The sequence below is a fragment of the Leptopilina boulardi genome, unplaced genomic scaffold (assembly GCF_019393585.1).
Source record: "Leptopilina boulardi isolate dan_hultmark-lab unplaced genomic scaffold, ZJU_Lbou_2.1 LbouV2_165, whole genome shotgun sequence".
Classification (NCBI taxonomy): Eukaryota; Metazoa; Arthropoda; class Insecta; order Hymenoptera; family Figitidae; genus Leptopilina; species Leptopilina boulardi.
In genome coordinates, this window is record NW_026137713.1 from 2,031,896 (window position 1) to 2,054,118 (window position 22,223).

The window sequence follows — 22,223 nt, forward strand, 5'->3', positions numbered from 1 at the left end:
TATTTATAAAAACTGAGAGAAAATTAATTTTTCTAAGCATCGGAAGGATTACTTATAAAAAATTTAATTAGACTCTAAGAATTAGAAATAATGTTCAACTTTTTTTTAAAAAAAAATCCTGTGTGCAAGATTAATAATCGTTGCATAATCTACACTAACTGAATCAAAGTACATAAAAATAGAAAAGAATAATTAACAGCATACTTTGTATTACAAGAGGAAATAAATTGCATATTCAGTTCGAAATCAAGCTTAATCAATGCGAAAGAGACATACTACTTTTGAATTGCAATTCTATTGAAGGAATTAATTCTTTATTAATTTTTCAAATAATTAAATTGTCTTATTTAGTAATAGTGATTGACAATTTGTTTTTAAAAAAATTTAACTTTTATAAAATATTCCCTTACAAAATGTCAAAACAATTAATTACAATATTGATTTATTTAATAAGCACAATAGTGTTAAATTCTGAAATAATAGTACAAACATCACAAGGAATACTTCGAGGGACAATAGAAAAGTCCAGAAATGGGAGAAATTATTCCGCATTTCTTGGCATACCTTATGGAAAACCACCAGTCGGAGATTTAAGGTAATTTTCAACCTGTACTAATTAAAAAAAAAAATTATTTAATACAAATAATCGATTACTTGACTATTATCAAATAAATATTTACTTGAACCAAATAATTTTTGGGTCAATTAAATGGCATTTATTTCAAATGCAGAAATTATTGGTTTAAATAGTTTATTTAATTTAATTACTTGGTTTCAAAAATTATTTGGTTGGTAAATATTTATTTAACAATAGTCGATTATTTAAATCAAATAAATTTTTTTAGTGTATTTAGAAAAATTTTCAAAGAACTTTAAAATTACACATTTTCCGATAAACTAAATATAAAAAAAAAAATTAGGTTTAGAAATCCTTTACCAGCAGATAAATGGAAGGGAATACGACAAGCAACATTTTTAGGCAACAGATGTATACACACCTTTTTTGGAATACCATTTGGAAAAGAAGATTGTTTATTTTTAAACGTCTATACTCCATTTCATAAATTTCAAAAAAGAATGGTAACAACTTTATTTTAACGATTCCAATTTTTTTTTTTTTTTTTAATGTCATCCAAAATTATCCTACAATTTCAAAATTAATGAAATTTAAAAAAGAATTTTTTTTCTAGAATTTAAATACTACTTTATTACCAATCATGGTATTTATACACGGAGGTCTATATTTTTTAGGATCTGGCAATGATTATAAAGCAAATTACATTATGGATAAGAATGTAATTTTTGTAACTATTAATTATCGATTGGGAATTTTTGGATTTTTATCAACTGCTGATTCTACAGCGCCAGGAAATTTTGGCATGAAAGATCAAGTTTTAGCATTAAAATGGATTCAAAAAAATATTCAAGCTTTTGGTGGTGATAAAAATCGAGTGACTTTAGTTGGACATAGTGCTGGAGGTTCTAGTGTACATTTACATGTTCTTTCAAAAGCAAGCAACGGTAAAAAAGAATTTTTTATTTTTCTTTATGCAAAATTTATTTAAAACATTTTATAGGTCTTTTTCATCAATATATTTTACAAAGTGGTACCGCACTAGCTGGATGGGCCTTTCGAGATAAAAATGATATTTTTGAATCAGTGAAAAAAATTGCTAAATATTCCATGTGTCCAACAAAAACGACAAAAAGTCTAATAAACTGTTTACGTGAAACAGATGCAAATGCTTTATTATTTTGGAGTAATATCCTCGGTTTGGTAATTACAATTTTTCAAGCTCCTTGGGTACCAACAAACGAACCTAACAATAAGGATGCATTTTTAACCGATTATCCGGAAAATTTAATGAATCAAATGAAAGATTTGCCATTCATTAGTGGTGTTACAGAAAACGAAGGTGCATTTATTACAAATGGTAAACAAGCAATTCTGCTAGATAAGAAAAATATCTATTTATAATATATAAAAACACGTCATTCTTCTATTTTTAAATTAAAAATACGTTCGATTTAAGTTTATTTTTTTGACAAATTTCTACAAAAAACAATTAAAATTTAATTTATATCTTTCAGTATTTTACGCAATTGATCCTCTTTACAATCGTCTAAGGAAATTTATGAAAAAATTATTTATAGATGATGCTTTTTATATGAGAAACGCTAAAAAAAACTTCCCAGCTAATTTAGATAAGTTTTATTTTAACAACTCACATGAAATTATGAAAAAGGTAAATGATAAAATAATAATAATCTTATTGTTTAAAAATTCAATAATTTTCCAAAAATTTATTATATTTTTAAGGATTGGGAAATCTGTGAGAAAATATTTTCAGATGGTAGTTTTCAATATCCAGAAATAAAAATGTTGGATCAAATTACACCTAATATAAAAAATCCCACCTATTTTTATCATTTTATATATCGCGGTGAAACTTCCACTTTTTCTAATTTTTTTTCAAATGATAATTTTGGAGCTAGTCATGGTGATGATTTATTATATTTATTTCCAATTACATATTTTATAGTCAACAGAAGAGATACAGATTTATCAAACAATAGTAGAAAGATGAGTAATTTAATGATTGATTTGTGGACGTCATTTACAACTAATGGGTAAAACTATTCGATATTTTTTATTTTATATATTGGAAAAAAAAATAATATTGAATCAAGAAATCCCATTTACTTGATCATATTCGATTAAATATTTTCTTGATCCAAGAAAGTTTTACTAGTTTGAAGTAAATTTTCTTGCATTAAGAAAATTAATGAATTAAATACAGACAAGTACATGATTTTCTTGAATCAATAATCCTTTTTTTCAGTTTATAAATATTAAATAACCAAATTTAGAAAATTCAAAATAGCTTCAATATTACGTAAGAATGTTTAAAAATATTAATAATTATTTATTTTCAAAAAAATTTAGTGCACCAACATCTAAATATTTGGATCCACCTAATTTATGGAAACCGTACAATACCGAAAATAATCCCTATTTTCAAATTGGAGATAAAAACGACAATACAAAGCTTTCAGTGAAACTAACAAACAATTTTTTAACAGACAGAATGAATTTCTGGAGAGAAAATTTTCCACATTAACTTTTTATTGCTTTTGCCTAAACGACTTTTTATTATTCGATAAAAAAAAATGCCATATATTTTTTATTTCCTTCAAAAAAAAATCCTAATTTTAATAATAACAAATATTTCTTTTACTTTGTTAGAAAAACAACATAATTTTCTGGAAATTTACCTAAATTGTGTATCATTATTGTAAATACTTTTTATCGCAAATGTTGGCACAAAAGACTCTTGCCTTTGTTTAAAAAAAAAAAAAAAACACGAACTTTTTATATTTTATTTTTTTTTAATCAGGCTTTGTAGATATTGTTAACTATCATTTTTCCAAGTATTTGAATTCTCTCCTTTTATTACTGCTTTTGTACATTTTTTCGTTCAGTAATGACATACATTTGTTTCATAAGCATATGAATTTATCACAATTTTTAATAATATATTATATATATATATATATATATATATATATATAATTATTATTTATTTCATTAAATGATTTTTTTGGTTTTCTATTTAAAAAATAAAAAATATATATATGAAAAATAAATTTTGTTTATAATTTTAAAATTGAATATGTATTTTTATACGAAATTGTTATATTTACAAATTTTAAGGATTATATTTATAAAAACAGAAACATTAGTGCAAATAAAACAAGGAATATTAAATGGAACTAATAAACAAACAAGAAGTGGAAAAAATTATTCAGCTTTTCTTGGTATTCCTTATGGACAAGCACCAATTGATGAACTTAGGTAAAAATAATTTTCTATAAAATTCTCTCAATGTAAAATTGAAATAAATAATAAAATTTCAGATTTTCTATACCAAAACCAGCGAAAAATTGGAATGGAATAAGACCAGCTAATTCATTTGGAAATATTTGCCCGCAAATAAGAAATGACACATTAGTTGGAAACGAAGACTGCTTATTTTTGAATGTTTACACACCATTTCTTAATTTTCAATCTCAATTTGTAAATTACTTATCATTAGTATTTAATCAAGAAAATATTCCTAAACCAAGTCGAGTAAAATTTTCTAAATTTATAAATAATAACTCAAAATCAAATATGATTTTTTTTACATTTGGTTTGAAGTCAAAAAAAATGGTCTAATTTTCAACAATTAATTAAAACTGTTTTTAATAAATTTTGTTTAAACATTTTCTTGATTAAAATTAAAAAAAAAAAATAAAAAACATTTCTAACTATTCCAAGTAAAATTTTCAATTTTTTTGTTAAATTCATATTTTAAAAAAAAATATGATAGAATAAAAAAGATTTGCTACCAGTTATGTTTTGGATTCACGGCGGATATTTTACAAGGGGATCAAGTAATGTATACACAGCAAGATATTTTCTAGACAAAAGCATTATTTTAATAACAATTAACTATCGAGTTGGTATTTTGGGATTTTTATCAACGGGTGATTCAATAGCGCCAGGAAATTATGGTCTAAAGGATCAAGTTTTAGCTTTAAAATGGGTTCAGGAGAATATCAAATCATTTGGAGGTGATCCAGATCGAGTAACTATTTTTGGCGAAAGTTCAGGAGGTGTTTCCGTGAATCTTCTTGCAATATCAAGAGCAACTAATGGTAAATGCAAATAAATAATAACAAAAACAATTTAATTATTAAAAAAGACTATAATTTTATATTAAAAAGAAAAAAATCAACAAATATCAAATTTTTTAAACTAGGTATTTATGAAAATCGACAGGTCTTTTTCATCAATATATAATAGAAAGTGGCAGTGCCCTTTGTCCGTGGGCTTATCAGAAAAGAAGTAGCATAGTAAATCATTTAAAAAATATTTCAAAAATTGTCAATTGTTCTTTTAACACATCAAAAATTGTTATTGATTGTTTGAGGACAAAAAATGTTAGCGAATTATTGAATACAACAAAAAATATATTTGATGCAATTGCACAAATGGCACAATTAACATGGACACCAACAAAAGAAGATGATAATGAAGATGCATTTTTAACAGATGATCCAAAAAATTTGATACACGAAATGAAGGATTTACCATTTATTGTGGGGGTGAATGTACACGAGGGATTACTTGTTACTGCCAGTAAATTGAAATTTTAATGCAAATTTCAAAAAATTATAAAATTTTTGTGAAAATTTAATTTTTTTCATTTTAGACTTCTTTTCCAATAATTTACTATTTAATATTCTTAAACTTTTGCACAAATCACTAATTGGCTTTGTAGCTAATCACTATTTTGGTACAAACGATAAACAAGGATTTATTGATGCAGTTAATAAATTTTATTTCAACAACACTCTCGATAGTCAACTTGATAAAATGAAGGTATTTTAAAAAATTAAAAATATAAATGTAAATATTTAATTATTAGAAAAATATTAATGATATATTATATTTTTTTTAGTACTTAAGAGCAATAACAAATTTTATAACTGATGGATTTTTTCTCTATCCGACATTAAGAATGTTACAAAAAGTAACGCCTTATATGAAAAATTCAAATTATGCCTATTTGTTTGGTTATCGGGGTGAATTTAGTACAACAATAACATCAACTGGTGACAATAGAAATATTGGTGTTAATCATATGGATGAACTCATATATTTATTTCCTATGGATTTTATTTCCCCAGAATTATCACACATTAATTTAACTGAACCAGATTTATTTTTAAGTGAAGTAATGATTGATTTTTGGACGTCTTTTGCAATAAAGGGGTAAAATATATATTATTAACAATAGATACACTTTATTATCAATATTATATTCTTTCAAAGAAAAAATTTATTTCAGTTTACCAAAGTCGAAGAAATTAAAAGAACCAAAAATTTGGAAACCATATACTACTCCAAATAACACGTATCTTCAAATTGGAAATATTAGAAATAACAAAGATCCTAGAATTAAATTTTCCAGTCCAATATTTCCAGAACGTTTTAAATTTTGGACAGAAAATTGTCCATTCTTAAAGGAATACCAGAAAAACTAATTTAAAAATACATTAACCGTAAAACAATTTTATATTTATTATTTTAATTCAATGATAAGAAAAATGATATTTTAATGAATATTTTTAAAATTATTTATGCACTAAAAAAAAAAAATTTATTTGATTCAAACACTCGATTACTTGACTATATTATCAAATAAATAATTATTTGTATCAAATAATTATTATTTGAGTCAATTAAATGGTATTTGTTCCAAATACAGAAATTATTGGTTCAAATAAAATTTATTTAATTCAAATAAAAATTATTTGAAACAACTAAATATTTATTTGATAATAGTCAAGTAATGGAGTATTTGAATCAAGTAAATTTTTTTTTCAGTGTGTTTTAGGGGAAAAAAAAATTGTTCGCCTTTGTAAAAATTCAAAATTAAAAAACTATTACTTCATAATTAAAAAATAATAATGAAAAAAAAAATATATTTTTAGAAATAAAAACATATTTCCTAAGTCAATAATAATTTATAAAATGTTTTATGTTTTTATTTCCAAATTGTTTTAAATATTTTAAAATATTAAACATTTAAAATATGAGGAAAATTTTATATTAAAAATTATCTTTTTGTTTTATCGTACTATATTATACAACTTATTATCTCAAGGAACTTAATTTTATATAATGAAAAAATACAATGTTTAAAGCGACTCATAATAAAAACGTTTTTGACGATGTAAACACAATTATAAAATTTTGTGAAAAAAAACAAAGTTGTTCCCTACTTTTTCGATTTAACTTGGAAAAATAATAGAAACAAATCTGAGAGATAATTAACTTCTATAACTTTATAGAAAAAATAGTAAATCATAAAAGAAAAAATGGTTTCAATTCTGGGAATGGCATAATAGTTCGGCACGTAAATAAAAACAGAGAGATAATAATAATAATAAAATAAAAAAATTATAAATTAACTTATTAAAAGGGACTGACCATTTGTTGTCTAGAAGTAGTAGCCACACTGATTGGAAAATTCACACGATTTTAAAAACACGCACAGATTCTAAACTTTTTAAAATTTCCCTGCAAACGGTTTAAAATTCGCGAAACTATCACTTTTCCTAACTAACAAAAACACGCACTGATTCTAAATTTTTTAAAATTGTCTCTATAAACGATTTAAAATTCGCGAATTTGTCACTTTTCGTTAATAAAAGAATTTCGAGGAATTGATATTTTAATTTTAATTGGCTCTATTCTCGTCTTCTCTTAAATGGCGCTGAAAATAAAAATAATTTTAAATTAAAGAAAACATATTGAAACTGTTTTATTTTTATTTCTATTTAATAAATAAATAGAAAAAAAAAAAATAAAACCAAATTTTTTTGTAATAATATTTTTCCAATAAAATAAAATATTTACCTTAATAAGGAATTTTCAGCATCCAAGAGATTCTTTCAAACTAAATAGCCCTCGGAGATCCCTACTTTCAAGTTAAATTTCCATTCAGAAAATGTGAAAAATAACCGTAAAAATAGACCGAGTTCTAAAAAGTTTGCAACTGGAGAATTCTCTTTTTTAATTTCGCACCTTATCTTGAAAAATCTGCAAAAAGAAAAATTAAAGTTGAATTTGTATTTATTACACGAACGGAGAATTTTGAGCGTGACGTCTTTTTTAATTAATTAAAATTCATTTTATAAGATTTATATTATATTATATTATATTATATTAATTTTTCCGACTGACTCCCTAAACCTCAAAGTAAGACATTGTCACGTAAAAAATAAGATTAAATTATACATTTTCACAATTTTTCAGAAATTTACGAATTTTAGAGATAAAAAAAATCTTATAATTTCTACAAAAATAATTTTTTCATTTTAATAAATAAATTTTTAATTTCTTAAAAATTTTTTAAATAATTTACCATTATTTAAGATGGAAACTACAAGCGCCAGAAGAGTTGGAAGAAATCATCGCAATAGAAAAGAAGATGTAAAATTGAAGACTGAAATTGATTGTCAATTTTTTTTTGTACTCATATTTTTAATTCACTTCCTCGATTATTCATATTCATTGATTTCAAATCCGATTGAATTTTTCGAATTTGTAAAAACCAATCTGCAACATAGGAAAAACGAATTCATACTTTAAAAATCAATTTTTGGTTTTTTCGAAAATTAAACAAAAATTATTATTTGATTTTATTTATTATATTTTATATTATAAATAATAAATATATTTTTTATTTTTAAATATGAAATCCGAAAAATGTAAACATTCCGATATTAATAAAATAAAATAATTAATTCTACAAATTTTAGTCTTTTCAGAATTTCCAAAACAAAAATTAACGAAAAAACTTACCAAACTGTAGATTTACGGTTTTTTTTTATTCATATAACAATTAAAAGGAAAAAAATAAAAATATCGCCAAATCAAACAAAAAAATGTAAAATGTTACTCGATAATGAGATATTTACTTACACTTGTTCTACTTTTATCGAGAATATTCTGTAAAGAAAATCTTTTTTTCATACATTCGACAAACATAACCTCACTTTTCGTTATTCACTCAATCGTATAATTACATCAAAAAAGATCAAAATTACTATATATTAAACTTAAACCTTTCAAAATTATTCAATATTCTTGCAAATAATTACTTAAATACTCAACAATAATGATCAACAATAAAAAAAAAAATTTTCAAGGTCATGGCCACTTTGTCATACACGACAATGGGCAAAATCAGCAAAATAAAGTAAAAATAATTGTTAAAATCATAAAAAGAATGAAAAATTATCGAAAAATTGTATACCTTTTATTATTTCAGCTTCCCTCCGACATAAAATATTGAACGATTGCCAAGGATTGCGATGATAAAAAAAAAAGGATGTTTCTTCAAACTCCATAGAACGTCTATAGACGAGAATCTTCAGCTTCATATTTCAGCTAATTATTGATTATCTTGAAATATTTCTTCAAGAATACGATGCTCCGTGAATTAATTGAAGGATAAATCAAGATTTTTTCAAAGAACATTAGAAAAAACTTTCGAAAATTAACGAAAAATATCAGAAATTCACGGAGCGACGCCATGACACTATGACTCACAGCAGGAGAATGGCGGGAATCGCAGGGAAGTGGGCGGAAGTCGGTAGAAATCCCGCCAAAACTCGCCCGTCCATAGGGCTGCCAACCTAAAATAAAAAAATTCACTATATCGTTTGAAACTAATAGCGCGCGAAAATTTAAAATTAATATAAATATTCAAAAAGGAAAAGGGATATTTATATAAACACTTAAATAATAATAAATAATATTATTTAATATTAAATAATAAAATTAATAAATTATACCAATAATAATAATAATAATAATAAATTATATTATTCCTTTTTGTGACTATTTTTAAATAATTTATTTTAAATAATTAATAATTAATATTAATAGTAATAAATAATTATTATAATTTATATTAATTATAATTTACTATAAGTAAAATATAATTAATATTTAAATGGCAAAAAATAAATACTTATTTTTTTATTAATTAAATATTTTAATAAAAATTGATGGAAGGAGTTAGGATTATTTTTTTTTTTTTAAATTAATTTGAAAAATTACATAAATTCCAGCATTTAAAGATTTTTATTAACATTGTTTATTTATATAATGAAAATTAATACTGATTTAGTTATAAAACTGAACTGGAGTATATTGAAATAATTTCCGCAATTAAAATAGAATTAATCAAATGTACGGAATGTTTTTTTTTTGTAATTATTAATTTAATATCATGATTAACTTGTGAATATGAAAATATGGAATGAATACGTTATTGCACAATATTATATATTTAATATATACTGTATTTTTTTCAGCGCTTATATTAAATCCGTTTACCTTTTTGAATTTTTAAATAGACTACATCTCTTCATTTTCAACACTTATTGTGATTAAAAGCCTACAAGTACTATAATATAATTATGTATTTTGTACGTGATTGAGCTCAATTAAAATTAAAAGGGAAGATCAGAATGTAACATTCACTCTTTCGTTCATATCATTGTTTTTTTTCTAATTTTTGATTTTATCATCATTTATTTAAAGAATTTAATAAAATTAATGTAAAATAAGTCAAATATTTAAAAATTATTAATTATTGAAAAAAAGAGAAATTAATTAAAAATTAAAAAATACTTACGTATGTCTTGAATTAAATTAATTTAATTAAAATTAATTTTTTACGAATTTCTTTTTTAAATTATTATATATATTCAAGAGATTGATTCACTTGAAAAAAAAGAAAGTTTTCTTTATGATGATTAATGAATGAGGGACTAGAATAGTTTTCTTAACATTGGTTAAATTTTTCGCACCAGTATAGTAAATATTTAAGTGTATGCAAAATATAACACTTGAATTGGACTCTGATCCTGGCACATTTTATTGGCTTTGCTTTGAAGAAAATATTGTTCATTGTTGCTTGCTCTCTCTCTCTCACAATCGATGCAAAGCTCCACTTTCTCTACATCATTCATTTGTCATCTTCTCATGGAGAATATAATGATAAGAGCCCTGTAATCAATTATAAAATTCATAAATTAAATTAAAAATAAAAATAATAATTAAATCTACTTGAAAATTAATTATTAATATGTTTTTGAATGAAGTCAAAATTATTTATTTACCGTGAGAGTGGTGAATGCAAAATCAAATTTTCCATTCTTCAAACGAGAATCTTTAATGAAATCAGTAATAAAATTGATTTCACTTCCTAACTGAAGAACACTGGCTCTTACTACTACATAAATAAAAGCAGGAATCAGATCATCCATTATTAGATTATAAGAAGAACCCATTTTCGCTTTTGCCACCTAAAAAAAAAAAATTATTATTAAAAAAAATTTTTTTAAAAAACAGAAGTCAAAAGAAATTGTAATTAAGAAATTCATACCTGTTCCACTTGCTTCACTGTATTATGAACTACTTTTAATTTTTCCAAAGGTGTAAATGTTGTTTTCAATTGTTGCAAAGTTTCAATTGCTTTACTAAACAGAGGTTCTTTAGAATCTTGTTCAATCGAATTACTTTCTCCGAATATTCTGAAAATATTGAAAAAAATAAGTATATATTCTACATAATATAATTATTTATTTATTTTATTATTAATAATATTAATCATTTATTGAGAAATTAAAAAACAAAATTAATCAACTTACTGATCAATGCCTAGAAAAGACGTTAATGTACTATCGGGTTGCTTATTCCATTTAATTAATCGCTTCCAATAGGCATCGTCATCTTTTTTATTATCCAAAGCATAAAGAAAAAATAACGCCGAATGAACTCTTGGAAGCAAAACTGGATGCAAAATTGCTGCGTCAATACTCACTTTTCTAAAATTGAAAATCAGATAAATAATTTATTTCCAAAATCATATTTTTATATTAATTAATTTCTTTAAAAAAAAAAATTATAATATAAAAGAAAAAAAATATTAATTTGAAAATATTACAATTCAAAATTAATAAAAATATATAAAATTAGACTCTATTTTTTTTTTTTTATTAAATTTTCTCTCACCTTTCCTCTAATTCCTGAGGCTTAGAAAATTCACCCTCATTCGCTTCATCATAAGAAATATTTTCATCTTTAACATCATCATGTTTTTCAATCACCGACAAACATTCCTCACCATTTTCTGGCAATGCCGGGAAGAATAATGTAATAATTTCATAAATTCTCGTAGTAAGACTTCTTAATTCACTGACTGCATGACTTTTTAATAAAGGATGAACTCTCACACCTCCATAAGTGGCAGTATAAACTGTTGTAAGTTCCGTCAATAATTTTCCCAATGGATGATGACTACTTTCAAATGCTATTGTTAAATATTGATAAATTTCATTATAAATTGTCAAATTCAATTTATCACGACCAAAATCAGGTATTTTTGACAATGTATCCATTGCTATTTCATTTTTCATAATTGTTTCTTTTGTTGTTGTTGTTGTTTTATTAAATTTCAATTTTTTATGATATGAATTTGAAATAATAACAGCAACATTGTCCCATAATTTTTGTGTTTCATTGAATTTAATTGCACTTTTAATTCCTTGTTCAGGTACATCGAGCTGTTGATAACATTGACGAAATATTGCTTTCCATTTTTGATCAGGAGGCACACAAAGTTTACCAAATGATTTTGGTAATTCAGAAGGTGTGAAGAATTTTCCAAAGCAACTGTATGAAAAGAAAAAAATTAAACAATTTATTAAAACAGAAAAAATATTAATATATAGAATTTAAAAAAAAATATAGAAAGAAGAAAAATAAATTTTTGAAAAGAATATTACGTTGGTTTAGGTATATTATGTGAGTTGTCATTAGCTTTTTTGATATGCAATGTCGCGTTTACTTTAATGCCTTCATCCCAAGCTCCACTTAAATTTCCTTCTAATTTATCACCACTGAAGAATGTTAAAGTTCCTTTTCCACAAAAAATACCGGCCGACTTAAATTCTCCTTCATAATGTGTGCCATCTTCAAAAACCATCACACCATGACCCTGTAAAATATTATTTATTATAATAAATTATATTCTTTAAGAATATTTATAAAAAAAAAATTGAAATTACCGTCAAAACGTCTTGCACGAAGACTCCTTCGTAATAAATTCCATCTAAAGTTACAATTAATCCACAGCCATGTTTCATATTATTGCTCCAAGAGCCTAGATATTTTTCACCTGAAAAAATTAAATATAAAATGCTTATTTAAAGAAAATGAAAAAAAAATAAATAAAGAAAACTAAAATAAGAACATTCTTTATTACCCGTTTTAATATCATCCATAATGCCATAGCCTTGTTTAACTCCTGATACCCATTCTCCAATATATACTGAGGCAGCAGAAGCCATAAAATGACCTTCTTTTTTCGTCCCATGCCCATGAGGAGCTCCGTCTTTGAAATATCCTTCATAAACATCTCCATTCATATACCTTAAATTTAAATTAATTAATTTATTGCGAATTCAATTATTATTGAAAATTGAAAGGTTTCAATTTTATCTATAAGTTAAAAATTAAAATAAATTGAAGAATAATTGCCAAAAAAAAGGGAACTAAATAAAAAATTCTATTTTTTTACTTCATAGTGCCATAGCCATTTTGCTGTCCATCCTTCCATTGTCCCTGATAAATTCCTTGCGTAAGATTGTGCATTGTGCCATAGCCATTAATAACACCTTTGGAAAATTGTCCTTTATACATTCTCCCATCAGGCCAATCCATTTGACCGTAAGATTCATCAGTGTCTGGTTTTCCATTAAACCAACGGCCTTAAAATTAATAAAATTAAATTTACAATTTTCGTCAAGGAAAATAAATCAATTTTGGAAATTAACTAAATAAATTTAATAACAATAAACCCATAAAAATTAATTTTTCGATTTTTTTTTTAAATTAAAAAAAATAGAAGAAGAAAAGAAAATTAAATTTCAAATCATACCAGTATATTTAGCATCCTTATAAGTTGGATGTTTCGTAAATGTGAAACTACTATTTCGTGCCATTGGCGGTTTATGACCAATAACTCTCGGTAAACTACAATTTATCGCAGCGTGAAGCGATTGTAACCATTCGTTTTTTGCCACAGCCGAAGGTGCATAAAGTGTAATACTACATTCCGGTGTTATGACTGACAATGCATTCTAAAAAAAAAAATTGTAAATTAAAATAAACAGAAATTTTTGAAGAATTTTATTTATAAAATAAAAATGTTCTCTTTAGTTACCTGTAGTGTATCAGAATCTTGTAAAGGTTCAACCCATAATGTTGGCAATGGATATGAAACATAAGAACTTCCAGTAATATGAATAAATATATCAGTCAATAAAACAAACCAATGAGTTGTAAATCTTCCTGAATTTAAAACAGCAATTGGATGTGTTCTCGATTCTCTAATTAATCTCCTTTCAGGCGATCTCAATAATTCAATTAATTTTCCCGATCCTTCCCAAAATTGTTTTGTAATATCAGCTTCTCTCTGTCGTTTCTCTTGTTCATCAATAATTCTCTCCCATTTACTCAATGCTTCCTTAAGTCTCTCAATACCCATTTTTGAGCCATTACATTTTATTAAATTACTTATCATTGTCTTATATCTATTGAGGCTACACAATGGATGTTGTAATGCATTGGCAATTATATTTTCATTATTATTCATTTTTCTCGTTCCCGATGGTAATTTTAAATCGTGTAATTTTTTTGGCATTGCCTGTGGTAATTCAATTATTCTTGCAATATACGTGAAACCACCAAGCGATATAACATCACAAATTGCATTTAAATAATATTTATAAATTGCCACACATTCATCGACATTTGCAATAATTGTCACATCATAAGTTTTTCCCATATAATTATAATAATCAGATAAACTTTGTACATTTAATGCCGTGATATTCATTAATTCTCTATAACATCGACATAATGTTTCATAAACATTCGATTCTGTTATTGCTCCTTTTTTTTGAAACGGTCTAATTAAATTTTGATAGAATGATATTAATTCTTCTAAAAATATTTGCTCATTTATAAAATCTTCTGATATTTCATTTGGCGATGGACTTGTTGTTGTTGTACAACAACTGAATGGTCCAGAACAAAGAACACGACTTAAATTATTCCATGAAAAATCCTCAACGTTTGATGCATCAAAAAAACCACATAATTCACTCGACGCATCAGATTTACTGAAAAAAATTGACATTTTTTTTTAAAATTCAATTATTGAAAATTATTTAAATTAAATTTATCTACTCACTTGAGTCCATCGTAAGAATATTGAAATCTTCCGAGAAAAAGTAACAAGGCCGGTTGCATTAAAACAAAAGTGTGTTCAGTACCAGCTGACATATCTTTTGCTCTCTCATTTCCAGGATAATTATTCGCTAATTTAGAAACTTTTGACGTGTTAAATAACATTGGTGCACTTTGGCATGAATTCCATTCATTTGCCGTTTGTTTACAATTATTTCTACCCCATGTAAATACACGACCATCGAGTGTTATTGCAACACTGTGAAAAGAACCACAGGAAATTTTTTTCACACCAGTTTGTGATAATTTTGTAACTAAAACAGGTCTCGATCGTTTTACAGTATCACCTGTTCCCAATTGTCCATGTTTAACATCACCCCATGTCCAAAGTTCAGTTGATAATAAATTATTACCCTCACGAACAAGTAAATTAATTCTTTCATTTAAACCCTGTTGTGAAATTTCATGTTCCGACGATCCTGCGCTTGATGACCATGGAAATTCCTCACATCTTAAACTATGAATTAAACTTTGTGTTCGTTTATTTTCCTCAATTTTCATTGTACTTTCATCCTCCTGATTAACATCAGAACTTCCACTCACGTGTCTCGATAAAGTTGCAACTTTATCGCCCACTGTTTTAACGCCTTCATAAACTAAATTTGCCATATTTGAAACATTTTGCTTTATCAAATTTGTTGGATTATCACTAGTAGTATCAACTTGAACTTCATCCTTTCCACTTCCATAGGAAGAAACCCATGACAATTGTCGTGTTAAAAATTGTTTTGCAGCTTCCGTATTAATGAACATAACATTATTTTTTTTCTCCGTCTCAAAAATTCCATTAATCTCATTAAAATTATTTGCTAAATTATCATCATCTTTACTTGCACTTGATAATGCACTTAATGAATTTGAAGAACGATCACTAAAATGTTGACAATGATGACCCATTGGATAAGTATCGGATGATGCAACACTAACTGGACTAATCATTGCATTATTTAAACATTGTGGACATGATTTGACAAAAACCTGATCATCAATTTCATTATCACTATCGGTATCTTCCTTTAATGTGCGATTAATTTTTCTCACAATCACAGCATGAAAATTAAAACCACAAGCCAAATCAAATACAACTCTTCCTTCGAAAAATATCACTTTCTTTGGTTCAATTGAATTTATTTCCAATTCCGGATGATTACCACTAGCCCAAAGTTGACCATTTTCTGTGACAAACAAAGCTGATTCATCATTAACAGCAATTGATTTTATTTTCGTTATCTCATTATCCTGCTCGTATCTGAAATTTTTTTTTTGTTAATATAAAAACTAATAATAATCCAAAAAAAAAAATACATACCCATGACAACAAAATTTAATTTCATCTTTAAGAATAATTGTTTGTATAACATTCAAATCCAATGGATTTACTTTCAATACATGACCATCGGCATTAACTATAAATAAATATTCACTATTTGCATCAATATTAATAGCATAAAATTGAGCTCTTTTAAACGTAACCGCGAATAAAATAGAATCAGACGATGAATTTGTTTCGCAAGATATTGTTCCATGATACAAGTCAAATGTTGATGTTGAAAGAAAAATTCGTTCCTTAACATTACTCAATTTTGTAATACAACCATTGAGTGGATCTTCAAATGTAAAATTAACACGATCATTACCACGCCATAGGCACATGCATTTTTCTCCGTTTTGACACATATTTTTTTGACAGCCCACTAATATTGATGATGATTCCAACGACATAACCTTCAAATTTATTTTTCAAGGTTTCGTGAGACTGTACTTCTTTATCACTAATATTATTATTCGTCATTTTAATAATAGTTCTCTAAATTTCAATTTGTCAATATTATTCCAATAAATAATGCACTTTAACATTGTTCTGATGTTGAAAAATTTGTCGAAAAAAATTATTACGTCTTAGTCATTTGACTGCGTAATAGAAGTAAAAAAAAATCGATGCGACGATTCAAATAAATCACTATTAATAAATTATAAAAGAAATATTTGGAAAAATTTATAAAAAATAGTGTTAAAATCTTGGGAAAGTCTATATGTCAATCACAATAAATGCAATAAATAAAATAAAGGTTAAGATATTTTGTCTCGTCTTTAAGGTTATTTTATCAGCTATTAATTAAGATTATTTCCGATTGTCATTTTTTACAGCACTTTACTTTCTTTGTTATTTCATTCCAACTTGATTAATAGTTATTGTTGCTTTTATTTTCTTTTTCTTTTATTTAAAATAGAAAATTGTTTTCTTGTTTTTCCATAATCAGTAACGTATATATTATATATATTCCACACAATACAATAACTACAATTGTATATTTTTCGAAATAGAACAAACTTAAATTTAATTATTTCAATTCAATTTGTCAATCAATAAATTTGTGATATTTTTTTTAATAATATTTTTTAGTTATAAATAAATACACTTACTACACATAGAACATACATTTATATAGATACACACCTGAATGGACATTATGGTTCTTGTTACGAGCCAAGTTGTATATTTAATTGCGCAAGCGCAATTTCACTTGGTTATTTTGTGGATTCAGCCTTAGTGTTAATCATTAAAATGAACCGGGAAAGTTTAAATAATTACACAATTAATTTCCGTTAAAACGGAGGGAAAATCCTCTTGAAGACGAACAATAATAATTAGATAACGAATTAACCAATTATTAATTGTTCCGACTTCTAGATTAAAACCCAAGCTTTTATTAAATATAGAAAGAGACAAATACAAGGTTGACTTGGAGCGAACTCGACAAGTCGAAGGCAAGATAAGATCTGACGTAAAGCATAAAGTACAAGTAGTGGAGAAGCGCTCAGCTGTGAGTCCATGTGGCTTCTTTGCGCATGCTCTTTATATTTTCTTATTCTATGCTGTTTTCAGCAACACTGCACTGCACAACACTACGTATCTTATTTACTATATACACTTTACTAATTATATATTTCAAGGTATATCTTATACATAATATTTATTATATTATAAATATTATAATTAACAATATAACATACTCATACGTATTAATGTAATAATTAATTATTATCTTGTTATTGTGTAAATAACACACACACACACACCACGATTATATATTTAATAATGTTTTATAGAGAAGATGATGATTTTTAATTTATATTTTTAATGTAAAAATCTAGTTGATATAAAATATTTCTTTACAAATATTTTATCCTTTGTTTGATCAATACGTGACTTTTCTCGATTTAGCGAGTCTACATGTGTGTCTGGTCAACATGTGTTTGGTGTCCTGTAGAGAAAGGACCACAACTTTTTCAAGTGGATTTTTTATGATCTTTAAGGGTTTTTATTTCATGGTTGGGATTAAAGGAAAGTTAGAATCATATTTCCTTTTGCTATTTTACTTAATTTATGACTTTTCTTAGAACTGTTTATATTCTTTGATTTGAGAATAAGACTTGAAAATACTTAAAGCGTGAAGATATTATTTTACAATTAAGTTAACTTTTTATAGTTTCCTCAATTGCTAAATTTATGTGAGAATAAATTCTAGAATACAAAATATTAATTATTTAATATTTTGAATATTTATTATTTAGCGCGTAAGTATCGTTAATTCGAGATATCGAAAAGTTATTCGAGCGAGAATATAGTCGCTCGTTACACTTTCCCCCTTATTAAAATTTTCGTTAGAAAATTAAATATATAAGATTACATCTATAAGATAAAGTAATTTTATTTTTACATTGTATAATTACTATTGTTATGTATAGAAAAGGAAAAATAATATATTCACTGAGCAAAACTACAGTTGCTCATCTCTCACTCCTCCCCAAATGAGAAGAGCAATGTTAAAATGAAAATATTGTATAACAAGTAACAGACAAATATTCTGTCACTTATTTATTTTGATTAAAATTTAAAAATTTTCTGTATACTTTACAAATAATCAACTAATAATGATTTATTTTCGAATTCAAGAATACTTTGACATTGTTCATCGGAGATTTTGTATTTTTATTGAATGTTTAATTATTTGTTAATTTCAACAATCCTGCCACATAACTCTTCAGACGCCCTTCGCTCTGATTCAAGAATTTTAAAATTCCCAAGGATCGACGAACAAACTCGCCGTTCGATCCAACTTGTTGATCTTCGAAATAGATAATTTCAGCAGAAACAACATTATTTTCGAGATTCCTCGATAGACCGACGAATAACCTCGCCATACGGTCTAGAAATTATTTTTGAGATTAACTCCTGTAATCCCGTGGCCTCTTGATTCTCTCAAATAATCGACTTTTCAAAATCATCATTTTGAAAAAATCGTTTCCTTGCAAAATTTTATTGCTCTCATACACCATCCAACCAATGTATATCAGAGAATACTGCACCAATTCAATTGTCAATTCGTGTTCGTCTAGGGATAAAGAGGAGAGCACAGGTGTATTAGTCACCTTATGCTACGGATATGGATTAATTTATAATGAATAAACGTCATTTAACGTAATGTAATTTGTATTCTGTGCAGCATCTCTCCATTAATATCACAAAGGCTAAGAGATAATGCATAAGCGCAATTGTCTTTTAGTACACCTTATGTACCGTGATCATACTCTCTCAAACGATGTCTCTACCTGAGTAACCTTGAATTCACATTATATAACTGAAAGAAGTGTTTATGTTATGTTTGAAATCTAAACAAAAAGGAAAGAGAAAAAAAAAAATCCTATCAAAAGTTTTCAGATTCATTTTCAATGTTAAGAACATCTTCAGATTGATTTGAATTATTTTTATTATCATCATAGCGTTCATGATCAAAAATTAATTCATACTCAGCTTCTATGGCATATTTTGTAGCCAATTGAAAACTATTTGGGTTTCTTAATGTAACTTGCAATCTACATTCCGGGAGAAGCCCTCTACAAAATGATTTTGTTAAAAATTTATCATTTTCTAATAATTTCGCATTTAAGAAATCAGCAGGCGTATCTCTACGAGATATTTCTGTGAACGAAAATAAAATTTTTCTAGCCTTGGCAATATAGCTATGAATAGACTCATCTTTATTTTGATTTAATTTCGCGATTTCTATTAAAATTGACGAGTTATCGTAGGGTAATGAGAAGCCGTCTTGTAAATCGGACAAGAAATGTTCAAGGGTATTAGCAGAAGAATGTGCCATATACTCTTTTGCTATACCTTTTAATTTTCCACGTATATATCTAAAAAGAATATTATGATTTTCGATCGGGGTATTTTGAGCTGCATAACGACATTCCGATAGAAAACTTAAAATGGAAATATTTTCACCATCAAATTCTGGCAAAATTGCAACAGTATCTCTAAATGATACACTTGGTAATTTAATTAAATTTAACGAATCATTAGGAATATTTTCCTCTATGATAGATCGAGAGTTTGTACTTGAAGAAGGTTCTGAAAGTGTGCTCATACCTTTATTATTAAAATGTTCGGATATAGCCTTAGCTAATACGAGAAAATCATTTTGCGAAAATTTTTTCAATATTCCCTGCTCATTATTTTTATTTTGTTCAGAATTTAAGAGTCCATTTTCATAATCTATTATGTCTTTAAATTGTAAATTTTCATCAGAATTATCTATAATAATATCACCATCATCATCTCTATATTCAACGCCTTGTTCATGCAAATTGTCCATGTTGTAATAATTTATTGGTAAATTTAAATTATTAGTAATATAACCTGAAATTTAAACCAACAGTATTAAAATTTTTCTAATAAAATCTGGACAACTTTGCATAAACAAATAGCATCTAACGTTTAACAATATTCTCACTGTTTTACTTATATAATGTATACTTATATTCGGTATAATTATATAAAAAAAAAAATTTTTATATAGAATAAAGATTAAATTATTCTTATATTTTAAGAGTTCATAAAATGTTAATAGTCTTATAGAATAATCAAACCTTTACGTTGTTTTATTTCACTTAAACACAACCAAATTTTATGCACTTAATTTCGAAATTGGCCATAATTTATCCTATTAAAGGATGCACTCCCGACACAACACAACACAAAACTGTAATCAGGAACTTGAACAGCAATCGGAAACATCAACAGCAATCAGGAACATGAACAGCAATCAAGAACAACAATGTATAACTTTTCAAAAGTTCAAAAGTTTTTTTAAAAATCCCGCACTAAGGAACGGACGAGCCCCCAATTTATGTTACGAGCCAAGTTGTATATTTAATTGCGCAAGCGCAATTTCACTTGGTTATTTTGTGGATTCAGCCTTAGTGTTAATCATTAAAATGAACCGGGAAAGTTTAAATAATTACACAATTAATTTCCGTTAAAACGGAGGGAAAATCCTCTTGAAGACGAACAATAATAATTAGATAACGAATTAACCAATTATTAATTGTTCCGACTTCTAGATTAAAACCCAAGCTTTTATTAAATATAGAAAGAGACAAATACAAGGTTGACTTGGAGCGAACTCGACAAGTCGAAGGCAAGATAAGATCTGACGTAAAGCATAAAGTACAAGTAGTGGAGAAGCGCTCAGCTGTGAGTCCATGTGGCTTCTTTGCGCATGCTCTTTATATTTTCTTATTCTATGCTGTTTTCAGCAACACTGCACTGCACAACACTACGTATCTTATTTACTATATACACTTTACTAATTATATATTTCAAGGTATATCTTATACATAATATTTATTATATTATAAATATTATAATTAACAATATAACATACTCATACGTATTAATGTAATAATTAATTATTATCTTGTTATTGTGTAAATAACACACACACACACACCACGATTATATATTTAATAATGTTTTATAGAGAAGATGATGATTTTTAATTTATATTTTTAATGTAAAAATCTAGTTGATATAAAATATTTCTTTACAAATATTTTATCCTTTGTTTGATCAATACGTGACTTTTCTCGATTTAGCGAGTCTACATGTGTGTCTGGTCAACATGTGTTTGGTGTCCTGTAGAGAAAGGACCACAACCTTTTCAAGTGGATTTTTTATGATCTTTAAGGGTTTTTATTTCATGGTTGGGATTAAAGGAAAGTTAGAATCATATTTCCTTTTGCTATTTTACTTAATTTATGACTTTTCTTAGAACTGTTTATATTCTTTGATTTGAGAATAAGACTTGAAAATACTTAAAGCGTGAAGATATTATTTTACAATTAAGTTAACTTTTTATAGTTTCCTCAATTGCTAAATTTATGTGAGAATAAATTCTAGAATACAAAATATTAATTATTTAATATTTTGAAT

General features: G+C 25.8%; 2 protein-coding genes across 2 annotated transcripts; one reads left to right on the forward strand and one right to left on the reverse strand.

The window, feature by feature from the left end:
* The first annotated feature begins 263 nt into the window (after nt 1-263).
* Nucleotides 264-6,485, forward strand: LOC127277391 (uncharacterized). The gene is made up of 14 exons (XM_051298493.1): nt 264-595; nt 921-1,080; nt 1,191-1,521; nt 1,578-1,934; nt 2,092-2,246; nt 2,321-2,631; nt 2,948-3,113; nt 3,654-3,856; nt 3,919-4,078; nt 4,374-4,701; nt 4,826-5,185; nt 5,259-5,428; nt 5,508-5,821; nt 5,898-6,485. Exons 1-14 carry the CDS (start codon nt 414-416, stop codon nt 6,091-6,093), a joined length of 3,393 nt encoding a protein of 1,130 aa, XP_051154450.1. The 5' UTR covers nt 264-413; the 3' UTR covers nt 6,094-6,485.
* A 3,334-nt stretch (nt 6,486-9,819) lies between these two features.
* LOC127277217 (alsin) lies at nt 9,820-17,366 on the reverse strand. The gene is made up of 13 exons (XM_051298122.1): nt 16,254-17,366; nt 14,889-16,193; nt 13,857-14,817; nt 13,572-13,773; nt 13,212-13,401; nt 12,897-13,063; nt 12,700-12,809; nt 12,418-12,629; nt 11,645-12,304; nt 11,281-11,457; nt 11,016-11,163; nt 10,750-10,935; nt 9,820-10,636 (listed from the first exon to the last, which is right to left on the reverse strand). Exons 1-13 carry the CDS (start codon nt 16,664-16,666, stop codon nt 10,592-10,594), a joined length of 4,776 nt encoding a protein of 1,591 aa, XP_051154079.1. The 5' UTR covers nt 16,667-17,366; the 3' UTR covers nt 9,820-10,591.
* Nucleotides 17,367-22,223: the final 4,857 nt, after the last annotated feature.

What these genes read in the sequence shown, in the direction of transcription:
- LOC127277217 (XM_051298122.1), bottom strand. Translation starts at nt 16,666, where the DNA reads ATGTCGTTGGAATCATCATCAATATTAGTGGGCTGTCAAAAAAATATG. An exon ending in AATGGCTATGGCACTATGAA is followed by an intron (nt 13,064 to 13,211) that starts GTAAAAAAATAG and finishes TTTAAATTTAAG; the next exon opens with GTATATGAATGGAGATGTTT. An exon ending in TATGGATGATATTAAAACGG is followed by an intron (nt 12,810 to 12,896) that starts GTAATAAAGAAT and finishes TAATTTTTTCAG; the next exon opens with GTGAAAAATATCTAGGCTCT.
- LOC127277391 (XM_051298493.1), top strand. Translation starts at nt 414, where the DNA reads ATGTCAAAACAATTAATTACAATATTGATTTATTTAATAAGCACAATA. An exon ending in TCTTTCAAAAGCAAGCAACG is followed by an intron (nt 1,522 to 1,577) that starts GTAAAAAAGAAT and finishes AACATTTTATAG; the next exon opens with GTCTTTTTCATCAATATATT. An exon ending in ATTTCTGGAGAGAAAATTTT is followed by an intron (nt 3,114 to 3,653) that starts CCACATTAACTT and finishes AAATAAATTTTG; the next exon opens with TTTATAATTTTAAAATTGAA.